We start from the raw sequence: 20,620 nt of genomic DNA on the forward strand, positions 1-20,620 counted from the left end.
AGATCATGTTACAGTCATGACCCCATATGCTATCAGATTAAACTGCTAACAAGCCGCTCTAACTGCCTCTCGACGCGTAAGCTTCGAATATCTTCACTGTGTTCACTTACGACCTTTTGCACTTATACGTGTGTTGAATACTGAGTCTATTGTTCTGTTTTTAGAAAAGAATTGAGAGCAAATTATGAGTTTACTGTTACAATGTATAAAAGTATAATAAGGTCATGAAGTAAATATTATTTGATATTTTTTCTGAGGTTTGTCGTCTTTCTAACCGTTACTTGCTTACTACAAGCCTAGATAAAATAATCGAGGGTGACTTGCCAAAATCAGGATTCTTATTTTAAATGCTTTTCTGAATTATACATTTTATTATGTTTATGTTTATCTATGAATTACTAAACAACTTGCAAAGCCTTTGTCAAAAAGTTTTAACCAATGAAGCATTGAATTTGAATTTATATCGAAATATTCTGAAATAAAATCAACAACCTCCGAGTAGTCCGCCCAAAAGCTTCAGTCAAAAAGAATTCCCGAAGTTATGTAAAGCTTTGTTAAAAATTAAATAAAGCTAGGTATAAACTGAAATTACGGGAATTTTCATAATTGAGTTGTGAAAATTTATTTGCATAATCAAAAGGCTGTCGTGCAGCGTTTACCTGAGTTTAGGCTGAAAAACTTTTTTACTTCAACCTCTTTTTTCCACGAGGTTCAGACCTTTAGTCTATATAGTCTATGCTAAAAAACTACCGACCTATCAAAGAATCATTCAGACTTCAGCCATTTCAAAACACAAAACGTATAAAACTATAAACAAGTACTTAATACAAAAAAATATATATATAAAATGGAACTACACTTAGATTTGCTCATGTTAAAGTAGAAAACCTTGAAAATAAAATAAGGTAGGAAGTCTTTTGTGAGATAGTGCGAATGTAAAAAAGAACTGAGTTAAAATCGATGCGCAAAGCTCTAGCCAGCCAAGGAATATATCCGTTTAAGCTTTCCGTATCTTCCTACTTACACAAAGAGATAAAAAATAATACTACATAGTACTACATACTACTACATCTGACAAAACAATATAATTCAGACACTAGCACATATTTCTTTCCATGAATCACAAATTCTTTACTATAATAATTTGATATTTACGCCTAAACGAACAGACTGCTGCCATGCCGTATGAACCATTACATAACAATTTTATATGAAAAAAAAATCTTTTATATTTTTAAAAAGAGTTTACTTCTCGGCTTTTACAGCTTCAAGCGACGTTAAACTTTAAAATGAACTTACATGTTCCTCAAGAGAGTGTAACCCTCAGAAATACTTGAAACACTGAAATGTATTTCGCAGGCCGTTTTTAACATGGAATATGAGTGCTTGGAAATGTTCAGGAAATTTTATTTATTTGTTTCGTTAAAGTCAGTTTTATATACTTTATTTTTAAATCCCTTTTTAAAGGCACATTAAAATAAAATATAGAATACCAAACTAAAGTTTTCTGTCGAACACATCTCAGATTTGCGGTGCAGTTAACTCCTAAAAATTGGGGATAAATGCACCACACATTTAAATGTTCCGCATTTTCAGTTCACAAAATGTGTTGTATATTTAAAAGAGAAAGCTAAGTCAATGAGAGCTATCGACGGGTTGCAGCTATATTTTATATAATAATTCAGCATGTCAGATAAATCATAGCAGCCGTCCGTAGCTTAGCTCTGCACTGACCGACCCCAAGGTTGATGTAGTACCGTGATATACGACTTCTATATACCGAAAAAATGAATAGAAAATTAGAAACATATTTGAGAAATCAATCATTCTGTTTCCCGTACAGAAAATTATCATAAACCATTTTTTTTTTATTAAAACAATGAATCATGTTAGCAGATATGATTTAAGAAAGTTTTATAGGGGCATGCATCGTAACCTTCATAAACTAAGTTATTTTTTATTAATGGTTAAAGAAACCCTTTCAGCCTTTATATATTCTGAAAAGGGTCACGGGGTTCGGTTGCAGTAGCGAAGTCATCTCTCAGGGGAATCTCGGAAAATGCTCAAGGAAAAGCCTCACGAGTTTGTTCAACAATGAGCGTCTCGGACGTCAGGGTAACAGGATAATGATGATGAATTGCTTTTATGACATCCTCCTTATGAGTCCCTTTTAAATGCTCTTTTTCCCCTATTTGTTTTTTTGACATTATCACCATGCACGTTCTTTATGAGGATACGTGATCAAATCGCTGCAGATTTCTTATACACGAATAAAAAAGCTACGCTTTTTTTCTTCATTTCTGCACAAGTCAATTCCATGATGAACCTCTCGTTGAGCCATTCTAGTACTGAGTGTGCTTTAAAATTAAGTGCTATATTAGGGCGCCCACACAAAACTGCGATGCGATGCGAATTCGAAAAAATCGGAAGGTATACCTGTATACCAAGTTTACCGCACTTTTTACTCTCTGTATACCTATATGTACTGAAAAAATTTTATTATAATATCAAACAGTAGCACCTGTATAAAACCACCTATCGCATCGTAACTTGCAACAGATTCGTCTAGATAAAATTTACAACCAAACGTCGTACTTAAAATCCTGTTTATAGACACTTTGTTGTCCCGAAATAGACGCAAGATTTCCAAAATGACATTTTATGCGAGGTTGACGGAAATTATACCTTTCCTACAGATAATAGGGTACGTTATTATAAAATCAATCGTGTCACACAGACGACTCGTCATGTTGTAGTCCCTATCCTGTTACATGACGATATTAAAATTTTCCTACGTATCGAATAATGGATACATCGCATACTTTTCCTGGTTTTTTTCAACAGCAACCGAAAAAAATATGGATTTTCGACCCTCGCTTTAGAGAAAATAAATATCTTTGTTTAGTTAAGACGAAGAAAAAAAGTCATTTTTAATAACATTGATGTCACTTTTGCATTATGATAGACAGTATTAATTATACTAATTTGGAATCGACGCAATTTATTAAAGTGACTTCTAAACCGCTTGCGGTGTATCGAACGCCGCATCCCGAAACTTATGAGACAAAACGTTACGCCACAAAGTCAGTCACGCAAGTAATTAACTTGAGATATTTTCCATGTCCCTAATAACTTCCCCCTCCGTTCTCATACACCGAATAAACACATTCCTTCTTAATCAATACAATGTTATTTATAGACGCGAAAGCTTTATAATGACATTATACAGGCTCTCGAGAAAGCATTTAGCTCTAAACGCTTTAATGAATAAATTAATTGAATGGAAATGAATATGTGACGAAAGAAATGGGAACAATAAAATGTATGGTTGGGTGAATGCATTGCATTGTTGCACCCACAGACCTATTGTATTTGTTTTTGTATTCACGGATTGTGAATTCATAATGAGTTCATATGCCTAACTATGTCACAGCTATGCTTATATGAATCTAGATTCATTCAGAAGTGGTTTTTATCGTGCAGAATTATTTTAAAATGTCTACATGTAAACTACTTTTTATAGTGAGGACGTTAGTAAAGAAAGCGGACACACACAATAGGAACAAAACATCGGATAAGGAAGGATGTAAAGACCGAACAAAACAAAGGCTTTTAGCTAATACTGAGAGAACACGAAACTTCGCTTTCCAAAAAAAAATACAGGAAATGAACTCGAAAACAAATTTTAAATGACGACAAAAAAATAATTCTTAGCTTCCATTTTGATTAGTGAGTTTGTTCTAAAAAATGTCAATACAATTGAAATGTTTAAAAATGATGACACTTTCTTTTATTGACCTGTCATTCTATAGACAAATATTAGAGCCCAGTTTTTAATGTAATATAAACAATGGACCGAACGAACTGATGATTTGAACACGACGGGTTGATTAAAAACAATAACTGAGACCTACAGTTATTGATCGACCAACTTACTGACAGTTATAATTATTTAGGTAACTTTATAAAAATGATTTAATTTTTGCAATATTTATTTATTTATTAATTCGACTTACACGGCTTTAACAGCCAATTACATAAATCGATCAATAATATGATTAATAGTTATTTATAGTATCTATAAGCACTTAACGACAAAATCATGTTGGGACGAATACATTATTCATATATGAAATCTTTTCCGCTTTGAAAAATATTCATGGAACGGCTAAACCTTGTTTACAAAATATTGGCTAGTTCTATGCGCATGTTATTTTTTATCAAGCTAACGCATTATCAATCCGAGGCTCTCGTGGATAGGGATTTACCATCTCCTCCCTGCACATACATTACATATTGTATCTTTGTACAGACATCAATATTATGACGTAGATTGATAATAATATGTATATTATAGACGCAAGTAAATAACATAAGGAGAACACTTTTTTTATTATATTCAAATATTCTATGATAAGATTCTGTTACGGTGAGGCGGGCACAAATTCATACTATTTACTCATACGAGCTGGATTTGAACATTTTCACATTATGAATACCTTTTATAATGGTAACAACATTGTCACAAAGCGATTTTTCAGTAACTCAAATTAATAGAGCGCGTAACATATATATTCGTAATGAAACAAAATCCTATTTAACTCTTGTCCAACCACATATGAACATGAGACTCGGTTTCAAATGTTCACTCCACCACGATGGAAAGTTGGTTCCAATGCTAAACGCGTAGTTAGGTGAGCGAAGCATTCATTACTTGGACGGAAAAAAGGCGGAACCAAACTCGACGAATTTTAGAACTAACTTTATGTAACAACATGAGTGAAACGGAGCCTTTATCCTTGTTAGGAAACTCGCTAACGATTGACAATCTGGTTGTGAATTATGTATTTATTTACGTAAAAAGTATTTTATTAATTTTGATTTGGTTTGGTTAAATTGATGATGACAGGTTAGGCTGTACCTAGTATTTGTATAAAAAAAAAAAAAAAAAAAAAAACATTTATCAATTTTCATTTTTCATCATAATTTGTTTGAATTGACAATGACAAACTGGTAAAGTTTTGATGACAAGCCGGTGTTTTTGTAAGCCGAAGTTAAAATCTGATACTGAAGTTTAAAAAAAATACTCTAATATCATTATCCTCTACTTTAACTGTGCCCAAATATTTAAGTAGATACACGACCCAGTAATTATAATTTAGTAGTAGCTCATAAAGTAAATTGTGCACCGACGATTTATGACGAAAGTTTAATGAACATATATTGCTCAGTCCATCAAAATAGCCATTTCAGCAAGCACCGTTAATAATTCCACAACTCCTTACATTTGCAATTAGTTCCAGACTTTCATATTAACAAATTAGACCAGACTTTAATTTGCCTTTGCCTAAAAGCAGAATCTTTGAAGTGGTACCTTCTTTTATAATTCACTAGGAAGCAAAGATTAACCGGTTCAATGGCTTGAAAACAAAAACACATGGAGTTTCTACCTCGTGAATGCAACTCAAGTTTTAATACGAATTTTATACAGCCACGATGAAAATTATATTGAAGCTGGTGAAAATAACACTCGAATAAAGAATATAATGTATGCGGAATTAATTAAAGCCTAGTTCAAGCTGGTAGACTACAGTATAACTAAGGTATTCTGTTGTTGTAATTATAAATTATATTTGGAATAAGATAGAATAGTCATTTGTTTCAGACTTTAAATTTTTAATGACGGACTTATATGATACTCATACCGGTACTAAAAATGTATTCCTTTGTTTCTCTAGTTGAATGCCTATCTCAAAATGAACGTACAATGAGATTCCTTAATTCTACAGAAAGTAGATTTCGGGACGTGAGCAATACAGCGAGACAATAGCTACTATCAAAATAATGGAGACCAAACTATTATTGATTAGTCCAAATTATATTAATTTAATATTATAAATGTAACTGTCATATTTGAAATAATCGCTCTAATGAAATGTAATTTGTTATTTGTAACAATATAAGGGTTCGAGACCTTTAGAAGTCATAAAGACGTCATTAGCAAGTTGTACAATTAATTGAAATTAATAACACAGTCATGAAATTATTGGTAAAGTTTATGTAGTAATTATAAATTTTAATTGTAAATTAAAGTTGATCTTTATTTCTCAATTCTCTATTATAATATCCATCATTTCTACATTTGAATTTGCATTTTGCACGGGCCGGCGATGTTTTTAGCTGTGGTATTTATTTTTAATACTTTTATAACACGTTGTACCACGTGTTACCAATAAGATCATGGATATTTGGCAAAACGGAATTATTTGAACACAAACTTTCCCTCAAGAAAACAGACTCTTCATAGGTACAAATAAAGAGTACTTGTGATGGTAAAATCAAAACTGTGGCGTAATATCACACCTTTCCGATTGTCGGCAAGAATGAGGTACATTCCTTACTACGTGCTACGAATGCTACGCTTTTCCGAACACCTTTTGTTTCACCTTGAAGTTTTACAAAACTATGATGACAGCCTACGTCGTAGCTCTGAATTAATAATAGCAACTCTTCAGTACTTGCATCTGAGTAGGTACGACTACTATCATAATTATCAACGAAAGGTAGGCAGGTATACAAATTAAATAGTTTCGGTGCAATATTTTAAATTAGAATATGCATGTTATCTTTTGGGTATTCTTGGTTTAGATTATATGGAGATGGATTGAAGCCACGAAACACAAACAAACTGGGTGGGTTTTTAGTCAGTATTTGCGTAAGTATATAGTAAAATACCTCTAAACAAATAAAATCCTAGATAATTCCATAAGCAAGTTAATGTAAGACTCGAGTCCGACAGGACATCATATTTGGTCTCCTAATATTCGACGCTCAAGTAAATTCGACGACTAACCAAACCACTAATGTATGAATTGGCCACGGTGCCAACTCGCCATGTAATTCCAAACATAATGTTTGGAAACAAAATAGGTATCTACATTATAATAAAATACCTTACCTAATAAAACGGTAATATGAAATTTATTCGTAAGGAAATAAACAATTGGGATCGTTAATCGCGACTTTCACGGACCATTCCCAAGATTTACTGGTTTATTCTTACGCTTCTTGACTCTAAAATGTTCCGAGAAGACCCTCGATCGAAACATATTTTCGACCTATTTGATGACACCTCCAAAATTCTATTAGAAGGACATTAAAATTTCAAGCGAACGGTAACTCTCAGGCTCACTTTGTTGTCAAAATTACAAAGTTTAGTTACTGGAATTACGTCAAAATAAGACGTTAACTATTCACTCTTTAAGTTGGCAAACTATAGTTTGGTATGTAGATAGCCAAGTTTCTATTATATAGGAGTTCGTAACAACATTATGTATGTTGTGTGAGAATGACATGGATGTAAATTGAATCTTGCAAGTAGATTACAAAATAATTTGCTGTCGTTCCTTTAAAGATTTAGTGGAATGCATCCTCCGAGCCTTATTCCCAATCATGTTGGAGTCGGCTTCCAGTCTAACCGGATTCAGCTGAGTACCAGTGCTTTACAAGAAGCGACTCCTCAACCCAGTTACCCGGGCAACCCGATACCCCTTAGTTAGACTGGTGTCAGATTTACTGGCTTCTGACTACCCGTAACGACTGCCAAGCCATTATGGTTTTGGCATTTTAGTGGAATGCCAAAACCATATTTAAAATCTTAAAGGTTCGAGGTAGTAAGGGGTAAAAACTAAAGCACTGACGGATTACCTATCTATTCACAGTAGACCTATAATTCCAAATGCAGTTTGAAATTAGTTACACACAAAAGCTCTAAAATGATATAGAATCATAAAAGTTTCAATACCGTAATAAACCATGCAAATCGGAAAACAGGGTATTCAGTTCCAAATTGCTATTCATACCTAGATAGCTCCGCAATCTGCATATCGTATTCATAAGTTTTCATTGAAAATGAATTCGAATAACCTTTTTACGACGAGGTTACTTTCAATTTGTTTACAAGCCGTAAAATAAAGTTTTTTCCTTGCTTTACTTTAAAAACCTGATGTTAACACTGTTATGCTTGAAATGTGAGGAAAGAAAATTCCGCGGTGGAAATTAAAAATAACGGAACAAACCTTTTTTGTTTAGCCCTCGACTTGCGGAATGTTGTACGGGACCGTCGAGCATGTAAGCGTAAAAAACGAAGTATGTAATATTAACATTTAAATTTTGTACCGTATGTACCTATAGGTATAAGGTAGATAAAACTTATTAAAAGAGTAATCGCATCTGAGACAGGCAGTTGGTTAGGGCACGTCTGAAAGTATTACTACGTATTCATTTTATGTACTGAATTTAATGACAATAAGAACAGTGTAATTTAAAATTTCAGCCAAAATGTCAATATGCTATTCTCTTTCAAGGTCATTAACATTATTTTAGATCAAATTGTGAGCACTCTTTATTTAGGCAACTTCAGCATAAAATATCAGGGAAGCTATATTGTGTTGTGTTAACAAAACACAAATTAATGAAGCTTCAATCGGCGGTTAGTGAAATTAAACAAGTACACATCACAATCTGTGTATTTTAGATACAAAATACAAACCCCAAAGGCTTGAGGGCTTAAAAGGGCTTCAACCACATCAACACAAGTGGCATTTACTTCGCATTAGGGAAAAACTAACTTACAAACAGTTTCCTTCATAGTTCAGTAGCAATTCTTAGAATAGAGTAGGGGAAGGTTGCTATGATTGGACCACTTAACTTCCGTACGACATATCTTTTTTAGTTTTTGCGATAAAATAAAACTGATTTTTGGTTTTGTTTCCAATCAAATTTATTAATATAATATGTCACTCACAGCTAATTTAAACTGACAGTTTGTGAGAAAATTGACGTTAAACATTTCTTTGATCGTTGCCTTCTTTGGACCATGGTCGCTTTGATTGGACCACTGAGTTGCTATCAATGGACTTAGAAAATTTTTGGCAGTGGTCCATTCAAGGCGATTAACAAAACTCAATAAAAAAAATAAAAAATATGAAATCCTTCATCAAAAAGAATAATTAAAAATACCTATCCTTATCGTAAAAAAGCTTATACTGGGTTGGACAGCAAATAAGTTTTTTTTTTAATTGGTCATTGTACTCATAATTATGTATAACTTGCACTATGGGGCCAACCAAACCTAAAATCGGGAAAATAATTAACTGCTTCAAACATTTTGTCGAGTTTTGTGAAGGTAATGTATGAAGCAGTTGATTATTTTTCCCGATTTTAGGGTTGGTCCCATAGTAGAAATAGTTCATAATTATGAAAACAATGATCCCTTTAAAAAGCCTATCTGTTGTTTCAACGATGTATTATTAAACGAATGAGTATGAGATCAAATTTAACACATAATGAGATCAACTTTTACGCGTATGCAAACGATTAATTATCATAAAATCACATTTTAAATTAAAAACAATTTTCAAAAACAAAAATAACAACACTTATTTGCATTGAGGACATAAATACTTCTTAATAGTTTTCTTAACGCAAGCACAATCTACATGAACCCAGGCTTTACACATCATACATTGAATCATGTCTTCAACTGCACACAGTAGGCAGATTTTGCAAAACCATTTTTCGATATTTACTGATTTGGCATCTTTGCTTGTTGATGGCTCTGGCTCATCAGTTATTTTATTTTTAGAAAATGCAGTTTCTTTTGCAGAAAATTTTGGCTTTTTTGGTTTTGAAGGTCTTACAATAGCTTGTTCTAAAGTGGTTTTATAAGGCGTCGACGTCAGTTCCAAGCTACTTTGTGCTTTTTTACTTCTTTTTCTTAACTCTTGTGCTACTTTTTTAGCTCCAGGAGATATTTGGTTTATTGTGAATTCGAAATTGCGTTCCTTTGATTCAGCTGTACTACAATCAATATTCTGTGGTACCGCTAAGGTTTCAATCTGAGTTTCAGCAGTCATAGCTTCATTTTGACATGTAATTGGCTCCGTTACGTCTAGATTCTCTTCTAGTAAAGAAATATTCAAAGTTAGTGGATCTATCTCATCCTGTAAGTCTAACACAATTGGTGGTGAAATCTCATCGTTTTCTTTTTCAGGTACAATGAATTCGTAGTCAGCAAATGCATCTTTATTAAGAGGACAAATTCCAGTCTTTGCAAAGCCACTCGCAGCAGTTCCAACAGATGCAGCTCGGGAATATGCTTTTCCGAATAGCATTGAAACTTGAAACATTGTCACAGTTCTTCCAGGATTTTGGCGCAACCATTTTTCAGTTTCATCTATATAGTATAGACTCAACGGCTTGAAGAAGGAGACATCCAGCGGTTGCATTTTATGTGTTGTATGTGCTGGAAATGAAAGCAAGACGACGCCGTGTTGCTTGGCATATGTTATTGCTTTTAAATTTTTTGTATGGCTAGCATGACCATCTAACAGAGGTAATACTTTTTTTTCGGGTGTCGGCTTCACAGACTCAATAAAGTGTTGTAACCACAAATAAAATATGTCTTTGTTAATATATCCACTCTCTGGATTAAAAGCGAATATTGCACCAGGTGGAGCTCCATCCCTCAGTTCGTCTTTTGCTCTCTTGCGCTTAAATATTATAAGCGGTGGTATAAAATTACCTGCAGCATTAGCACAACATACGGCTGTAGTATTTGTACCGCGTTCTCCACTAGTAATAGCTCCAACTTGCCGCTTACCTTTTAATGCCAGTATTTTTCTGGTTTTCCTCTGGACAGTTGACAATCCAGTCTCATCAACGTTGAAGATACGCTGAGCTTCTGTTATGTTGTATTTTTCGCATACTGCCTCTAATTTATTAAAGAAATCGGTTACAGCAGGTTTGTTAAATCCAGTAGCCCGGCTCATTGAAGTTGCTCTTGGTTGTCTCAAACTTAATTGTGGATGCCGCTTCATGAACGCATAGTACCATTTTTTACCTGCAATTCTTTTCTCTTTGTTAAATCGATTTTTGATATTGTTCTTTTCTGTCAGTTCAAATGCCAGCTGCCGAATATCGAAAGGTGTTACACCATACAAACTACTTTCCATCTCAAGGATGTGTTGACATAATTCGGTTTCCAATTCGGACGGAAGGTCACCTTCAGATCCTACTATTTGAACATATTCCTTAGCCTTTCGATTCACTCCATCCAATCTTCGTTTTAGTGTGGCTTTAGGCACTCCATACATCCTACTTGCCTCATTCAAACCTGCTTTATTGTTACGCACTGATTCAATGGCTAGGTTCATGCTTACTTCATTCCACGCATAATACTTTCGTTTTGTAGCCATTCTGAAACAATTTATCACGTTAACATACACGTGTAATTATTATCACATAAATAAACATTATTATTATTATTGACAAGGGACAATCAAAATCAACTAGTTTTTGTAAAAATGTTACATTTAAATCATAAACAGAAAGTTCCTATCATTGGACCAGTCCAATGATAGGGCCACGTTAGTAGTCCGATGATAGCAACAGGGTCCTAACGTAAAAATTGGGTTATAAAAAAACAACCAGTATCTTCAGACAAGAATAATTATTTCCAACGTAAATACAAGTAAACAGTCTACAAATTAAAATATGTACTATTAATTAAATCATAGTATTATGATACTTACATCAACTTTTCTTAGTCGTATTTTTTATATCCGGAGCGCCGCAATCACATTTACACACGTCACTCACTGGCGGCTGCCGCGCGGGTACTGAGGTTGCGGGGGGCCACTCTTACTACCCAAGACATGCTTTCTAACGTACCTACGCGTCTCTGGAGTTGTGATTTTACGAAATATTTAAGTGGTCCAATGAAAGAAGCGGTCCAATGATCGCAACCTTCCCCTACCTAAATAAATTAAACACGTGTATGTATTTGTGTCATATTTTATTAGGAGACCATTAATTATAGTAGGTTCAAATTGCCTACTTTAACTCCGAAATAATAAAATCTTTTGTTGCTAGTTTATCTGTTCTATCCAAAGTAATTCGGGCACTGACTGACGAATAGTAGTAGGGGAGGCCTAGAAGGGATTTTGGGATTTACTCAAGCGCGGCAGATTAGTATATAGGGAGGTACCTATTACCCCATTTAACACCTCCACCAAGTATAAGCCCTGTATATGTAGCCGCGTGTCTAGAATAAAGGATCAGATTAGTAAAAAAAAATATATCATCTGACATTCTCCAGCGCGTCAGATTAAGATAGGGTAAGTTAGTTATATGCTAAAAAGTGTATATTCCACTAATCTGACAATTTGCGATTGACGATAAGAAGTAGGAAGGAAGCAAACTTGTAAAAAAAAAACGTCATCTTGACTTTCTCGAGCGCGGCTAATTTTTTTTTTATTTTGAAGGGAATAATTCAACGTTCACGAAAAATATATAATCTGACGATTCCCGTAAGCCGAAGTAAGGAAAATTAATCGATAAAGTTTAAAGCGTGCAGCTACATGATGCCGATTCTCCTCTCAGGTTTCAATTCCTCTCTCTCTTTTTTCAATTCAATTCATTTGCAATAAGTGTTGGTACATTTTGGGTCTTAAATAATCTACACTAATATTATAAAGCTAAAGAGTTTTTTTGTTTGATCTCGCTAATCTCAGGAAGTCATACATACATAATATGCATATATACTGTTTTTAACGAAGACGATTCATTTTATTGGATACTTTCGTTAAATACGTGTGCCTTCCAGTTGCATTGTTTGTCTATCGTGATACCGAGAAATGCCATTTCGTATACTTCTTGTAATTTATGTCCTCTATAATTACTCTTTATAGTCTTCTTTTTATACAGTCGTGGTGGCCTAGTCATCCGGTTAGACTGGAAGCCGACCCCAACATAGTTGGGAAAAAGGCTAGGCAGATGATGATGAGCCGTATTTTTTTATCTATATGTATTAAATTGAATAAAATTAGTTTTTGTAAGATTTACGCGTAGATAATTCCGTCAAGTCATGTTATTATAGATTCAATTGTATTGTTTATGTCACATGTATATTTATCAATGTCATTATAATTCAATGTAATTATTATAGAAATGTATGTAATGTATGAGCAGATTGGTACACTCCGCCAATAGCAATTTCATACATATCATTGGATAGGCCTTTTTATCTAGAATAACCTTTATTATGACAGCTTTGTTGAAATGTTTGTCCGTTCTGGGATATAGATCAAAAAGTGTGTAAAAGTTAAAACTAAATAATCTATTGATATCTCAAGTTTTAAAGGAATACCAAAGTGCTACAACGTGTATGTCTTGTAAGTACTAAGTACTTGCTGTGCAGACATTGGTGTCCAAGATAAACTTGACAGTAAATACAAACTTAGACAAGTTGCATTGGTACTTGCCTGACCTGGAATCGAATCCACATACTTGAGAGGTTGGTTCTTTACCCACTAGGCCACCACGACTTAGATAATGATTATAACAAAATTAAAAAACAACGACATTGGTGTTAATTTTTCAAAGAAAATTAGGTTACAGTATTGATTATTATTAGTTTTAAAAACTTTCCATTGTCAGATTAAGCGAGTCTCTCCAGATAATCGTCAGATTATAAGATGATTACGTTAAGGGTACATAAATGAACCATATATATCTTAATCTGACGCGCTCGAGTATTTCAAAATGGCGATTTTTTTTTGCAATTTCAAATAATGGCCACGAGTTTAGGTCACGTCTAAATCGTCAGATTATTGCATAAGAGACTTCGTTTTGGTTCACTTAACACCCCTTTTGAAAATCTGTCGCGCTCGATAAAATTATTTTTTTCCCATTTTTAACTCTTACCTACGACCACCCCCACCATGGAAACAGTCAGATTAATATACGTATGTTTTCAAAATGACGTACGACGTGCATGCTATTAATATCTGACGCGCTCGAGTATGTCCACGCAACTGTTTTTTTTTACATTTTTGAAAGTTTATAGCCGCTCCACCCACCGATGAAAGTGTGTGTATGTCAGGACATTTTTTTCTTCTTATCATCGTAGCTTCGCAATCTAATAGGTCTCATTGACGCTCGAGTCACTCCCGGTTTAGCACTCTTGCCTCCCCTACTATAGATTACTTGTACAGTAGGTCCTTCTAAAGCCTAAAGCAATGACTTATGAAACTGAATCTCGAATACTGCCGATAGATCGGCAGGTTCAAGGTCACTAGTGCAGGGAAGAACAACGCTCGCTACCTCGGATAGAAATTGGCAATGAAGTAATATCCCCGAAGGAGGAAAGTCATCGATAGCGGTCATACTGTAGAGGTGTAGATGGACAGACAATCAATGGAGCGGACACGTGTAGCCAGACATATGTAGTATCTATCGGGGTCAGACTGTAGCAGATACAGTTTAAAGATAAGTAAGGGTATAGGATCTTTGATTTCGTGCAGTATAATCAATGAGTTTTATTTGCTTATGTAAACACTGACGGTGTACTCACAAAAAAAGTTGAAGAGATATTTTGCATAAGTTGGTGTTTGCATTTAAAAGAAGATTTTTTTTAAACTTGTATCAAATGTTTTATAGCGTTCTTGTAAATCACATAAATATTTAACAAAACAAAATATTTAAACACATATTCGTGATAAAGAACTACAAATAAAGCATGAATTGAGCACTTACACTCATCGTGATAATTCTCACTCAAAACTGACTTAAATACGGGCTTCATTTCAGAATCCATCGTCAAATCCGTCATTATTTCGCAATTATATTTGAAATGTAGGACTCAAATAGGATTGTTGACGCAAATAATTCTACTAAGCTTTTATTTTTTGTGGTATTTCTATATTTAACTCATAATATAATATCTTTTACACGTGTCGCGAGTTATACCAGTGATCTCCAACATTGTCGTATTACGTAACAGATAAATTGCGAATGAAAACGACACCATTTTCCAAAATGAGAGAATGTTAACACAAAATGAGGGGATATAATTAGAAATTTACTCAAGACTCCGTGATTATTAGTGGGATTACACTATTAATTATTATTGCAATGTAAAACTTAGTCATGTTACACATACGATTTCGTTATTAGTTTCCTCATTAGTTGATAAGGGATGCTCCCCAAAATGATACGGTAGTTCACTCCTACACCCTTGCTATAAAGATTTTAATTCTACAGATCATATTCTGTACTTACCTAGATGTTTTATAAATGAAACAACAAACTATGAATAATATGACGTCCTAGAACAATAACATAGGTAGGCGTGGGACTTTCAAAGAAGTTATGTGTAAAAATAGCTTTATTAAAACTGGGACTTTGCTTCATTAGTTTGTTTGTGACACGTCATTACCATTTTTAATTTTTACATAACATAGTACCTATCTACGTTATACATGTAGCTGTTTAACATTTACAGTATCGTATAAGTCACGGCAGGTGAAAGACTATGCCCGAATACACCAGCCTAAGAAATTTAATAAAAACGTTCGGAAATTCACGAGTTACTCGCAAAATGTAGTTACTATCGTCATGTTTCAGACTATTTGCTTGTAATTCCTTGCGAGGTTTTTGCATACGAACAACGGAGATGAAGCTTCTTGTTGAAAGAGATGAAACGTCTGTGTTTGCAATGTTTTATGTAACCACAATACTTTGTAAACTAGTTTCAAGCGGTTACATTTTTATTGGGTTGGTCTACACCACATAGTAAAACGAATGTTCAAATCTATTTCAAGCACACAGTTATTTCAGCTTAGTATACAGATGTTTTTTTAAGTAATAATTATGTAAATCGTAATGAATTTGTTGCATGTTGGGATGGGATGGCAATGTAAATAACTTAAATAAAAATGCATCAACTCACGATGATATTGAATACGGAAAAGAAAAGCCATTTAATTAATCTTATTGAATAATCGTACTCGCATTAACAGGGGTTCAAGACAAGGAAAGTTTGAAGAGGAAAACTGCTTAAAAACATCATGGCGAATGAAAGAAAAACTTTTATCTTCACTGACATCAGAATCAAAGGACGAAACAATTTCATTGTGTAGCTATGTATTTATAAATAGCTGTGGCTTAAGGCTGTATTTTTGTCTCATATGTCAAGAACCACAATAAGACAAAAATGTATCTTGATAACAAACTAAACTATACTAATAGTATAAAGCTGAAGAGTTTGTTTGCTTGGTTGAACGCGCTTATCTCGGGAACTGCTGGTTCAATTTGAAAATTCTAAAAGGGCATTTCGTGCATTTCCACGGGATGCGGATGAAAATGCACATAGACATTCATATATTTGTTAACAAAACTATATATGATTGTACTTAGTTTTAGTAAATCATGATCAAAGTCAACTCATTTATCTTCATTAACACCATCAAGAGGTAAAGTTTGTCAGTAAATGTTGATTCTCAGAAACTAGTAAATCTATCCTAGAAAGCTATGTAATTCCTTAATGTTTTAGATTGCTTTATGTACGTACAACTGTTATGGCGAGATTCCTCTAAAATAACGTCGGTGTGCGTCCACTGCTAGTATATGTATGTTCGCGGACAAAGGTTGCAGTTTCGCGGACATTTTAGAAATATTTGCATGTTTGTTACTACAGCGAACAGACCAGAAGAAACATTGTTATGCCTTGTCACCACACTACGGTTTAATCTCACCATTACGGTTTAACAGATGCTACGAACTTAAACCCAGGACAAATCTAGGTCTGCCGGATTTTACGAAAAAGGCCTACGACGAAACGCGACGGTTTTTAGTCAGTAAAAGTCTGACACTCCCTCACCGCTGCTAACCCACAGCAGGAGGGGTCATTTGAAGATATTTGACGTCTTTAAAAAAGGAACAAAGGTAGGTAATGTTATCGAATGTTTAATGTCCACCGACATTTTGCAGATAAAATCAATTAACACAAATTACAGTAATAACTCATTTTTTATTACCCTAATTTATAACAATTAGGTTAAACAAACTCCATTATATTTTTTATTACTCTTAAATTGAATTAATGTCTTCCCAGTACCAGTACTTTTAAATCAGAATAAAGTGAATAGACGAAAAACTATGAGCAGACAAAAAGTGTTTCTACTTGAAAGTTTATCTTTTTCTAACATAAGATACGTTTGGCTAAGATGGATTGTCTTTTCTTTGTCCACTGAAGATTATTTATTACGTGTATTTTGGACAGTTTTTTTTTACAATACTTGTGTTTAAGACAATTTTTCGTCCCTAAAAAGCGTATTAGATAAATATTACATATCCTTCTTCGAAGAAATCGTCAGATTAGGTACTTCCTGGATTACAGTTTGACAAGGATATGCCTGAATGATTAGGTCAAGAATTTCCAATTAACAATCCTAGGATCTTTGGTTTGGTCTGTTATGACAATGATTACGTCTCTGAAAACTGCTTCCACCACGGGAGCTGAGAATGGGTATATTTGGCAGAAATATGTATACCACTTAAGGATTTCAAACAAATATTTTATCTGTAATAGAATAACAATTGAATATTATTTTGTTTTCTTACCATTAATTTAATAGGATTTCTACAATAACCCGCCACAACAAAGCTTGTCCCAAGGCTATTACGTTACCTGTATCTTTATTACAACGTTAATTGTGTTTAACCTGTTTGTGTAAATTATAATTATCACAACGACGTAGGTAAATAGAAATCATCACTTGAATAAACTTTAGGGATTTTTTTTATCACTACCATACATCACCTCCTTTTATATTCTGTCTAGCCTTTTCCCAACTATGTTAGCGTAGCTTTCAGTCTAACCGGTAACGGCAGACTACTAGGGTTTAAATGGGACGACTGTCTATCTGACCTCCTCTAACCAGTTACCTGGGCAACCCAACACCCCTTGTTATGAATTATTAATGAAATATTTCAGTTCTTTCTTCTTGATTAGTACCTACAATTCTACTTTGAAATTACGAGTACATTAGGCGTCCGTAATATTTAGGTACGAGTGAAGTAACAAGAATACCAGAAATTCAGATGTACCCAGCTGAAATTACAGTCCTGCCAAAAGTTAGACAGAGGTGTTTGAAGGTACATAAACCCTAATTTTGTCAGTCAGCCGAACCTTTTGTCTTAAACTTAGCACTAAACCCTAGACAGAAACTACTGAATGCCCCAGAAACTTCCTAGGTATCTCGGCATAAACACTGGAATAGCTGAACCATTCTCTTAGCCAAAACAAAAATATCTCGTGAAAAAGGGTGTCTTTAACAGAAGGTAAAGAGTTATTTCATATGGCGCTCATCTCAGGAACTACAAGTCGGTTTTGAAAAAGCTTTAGATAACTCATGCTAGAAAAGCCATATAAGCTGCTATTTACCAATTCTCACAGGAGAAACCACCGGTTGTCTAACCAATGTCACCACATTCCTTTAAAAAATACTCACTCAAATACAATTAACAGAGTCCTTTTATGTAACTTCGTCACAGTCACAGCTCAGTACCCTATATTTTTCTTGATGTAATTAGTTGAAAAGTTCGTAAGACAGTTTTAATTTTCTCAAACGACGGGCGGAGTTTCACATCAGCAGTATGTGAGCTCACGGGATAACTTTTCAAGAATATTTTGTGGGCAGATTCTCATCTTAGTTTTCTAATCTTGCTCGAGACATTTGCTTTGTCAGTCTTTTTAACGCTTCAAAAATATTTTTAGCAAGAAACGAGAAGAGTTAATATGAATATAAATAGTATATGATGATCCATAGATAATTATCGGTTACACCTAGAACCTCTTAGCAGTTTTCAAACTTTAAGCAATTCAAGACAGTTCGTATATTAAGGATTTCTTTCAATGCTTTTGCACAAAGAACTTTAAGTATATAAATAACACGTTGAATTTCTTTGAACGAGTACAGATAAGGGGACAATTCTTTTATGTATCTTAGGAGCAGGATGTGAGCCTGTTTCTACTCTTGTAACGCCGTATACAGAAAGAAAGAAATCGGGTAGCCGGCGCCGATGGTCCATTCAGTTAACAGTTCAATATAGCAAGCAGATTCAAAGGGAGGAGAAAATGTAACTATTACAAAATAGACTCGCGTCGATAAGTGTTGGTAGGTAGCTAACCAATTTTCTTTCTGAACACGACTTTAAGCTAGGACTTAATAATATTTTATTTATTTTAATAAATATTATACTGATGTACGAACCACATCGATGATATGATGCAGTGACACTCCGAAGGTGACGAGGAGAGGTTGTGAGGAGTTCTCTACGGGCCTCACAGAGGCGTCATACCGCGTCATCAGGTGTCGCACCAGTCTGTATTCTTCGTCGCAACACAAAGCACCTGTGAACAAAGAATAAAAATATATCAAAACCATTGATATTTAATAATTTAATGAACATAAACGGTCAGTAGCCAGTAACATCCGTTTTAATATTTTATTTTAAAAAAACATTCACACGCTCATCTCATAATATTCCAGATATACCGACAGTAGGTATCGTCTTCCAATCGTCCCCAAACAAATCACATTCAGGCTTGAATATGAAGTTGCTTCACGGTTAACGAGTTATAAAGCACTATGACAAACATTTACTTCACTGTTCACACGTTGAAATAAAAATTAAAAAGGCTTCTGCAAACAGCCACTACAATCATGTGAAATGATTGAATTTGAACGCAATCAGTTACACAGTTCCAATAAAATTGACATTTGTTTACAATAACAAAACTCCACACACGAATTCTGTCATCCGTGGTACTACCAATACAAAAATGCCCGTTATAAAACAATGACCATAAAGTAACTTAACTTTGTAAATAAAAGCCACAATGTTAGGCACAAAGAGAAAAAAAAACTTTCCAAATAGAGAATTAAAAATTCACAGTCTCAATGACACTCCTAAAATCCCTAACGGATAAAGCGAGCTTACTACTGGTGCCAAAGCACCACTCGAAACCACATTTTGCCCTAAATATGGCTGCCATTTCGCATAGAACCAATAAAAAACAGGGGAAAAAAGTTTGTTTCAAAATATTGACTAAATCTCGTAATTCCATCCATTTTGTACCATAACAATGACTTTGATCTATATATGATATTTGATCTATCTTATATCTAGTACAGTACCTACATAATATCAGGATGCCAGTTACCATAACACTTAAAAACACTAGGGTAAAGTAAAATCTTTATTAAAAAATTAATACTTAATTTCTGCATTTTTGTACAATAAAAAATACCAAATATTTGCATGTAATATAAAAAATAATGGATCTATAAGCTCATAAACATACAATCAATCATAACGTCTTTCTGAAGCAATGGTAAACACGTGTCAGACAGACAGACAAGATAAACGAGGACAAAGCCTCGTCTCATAAGTGATCCAATATTTTTCTTCACTAATACTCGAGTTTGGTAGTAATAATAGTGTATTGCGCCTCAAAGAAGCAAATTTTAATATTTAGTTTAGAAAATAATTCAATTTTACACGAACCCTTTGTACATTTATTTACTTTAAAATTGAATATCTAATTGAAGTCTAAAATCTAGTTGTCAACCACTGGAGATTCAGTAACATAAGAAAATGTAAATGTTTCAAAATCTCTTCGTACATATTTATAATTGTGTTTTTCAATAAAATATTTTCCGTACCCCATTGTTACCCGATTTCCTTATTTAACCACACGTTACCATGGCAA

The 20,620-nt window shown here is 34.0% G+C and overlaps 1 protein-coding gene across 1 annotated transcript in view; it reads right to left on the reverse strand.

Annotated features, from left to right (window-relative positions):
• LOC124634608 (neuronal acetylcholine receptor subunit alpha-10-like) overlaps nt 1-19,250 on the reverse strand; it is a 56,934-nt gene extending 37,684 nt beyond the window's left edge. The window contains exon 1 of the mRNA XM_047170255.1: nt 19,119-19,250. Within this exon, the coding sequence (XP_047026211.1) occupies nt 19,119-19,214 (96 nt within the window). The 5' untranslated portion in view covers nt 19,215-19,250. The remainder of the gene's footprint in view (nt 1-19,118) is intronic.
• Between the last annotated feature and the right edge of the window lie 1,370 nt (nt 19,251-20,620).

The sequence above is a fragment of the Helicoverpa zea genome, chromosome 1, assembly GCF_022581195.2.
Source record: "Helicoverpa zea isolate HzStark_Cry1AcR chromosome 1, ilHelZeax1.1, whole genome shotgun sequence".
Classification (NCBI taxonomy): Eukaryota; Metazoa; Arthropoda; class Insecta; order Lepidoptera; family Noctuidae; genus Helicoverpa; species Helicoverpa zea.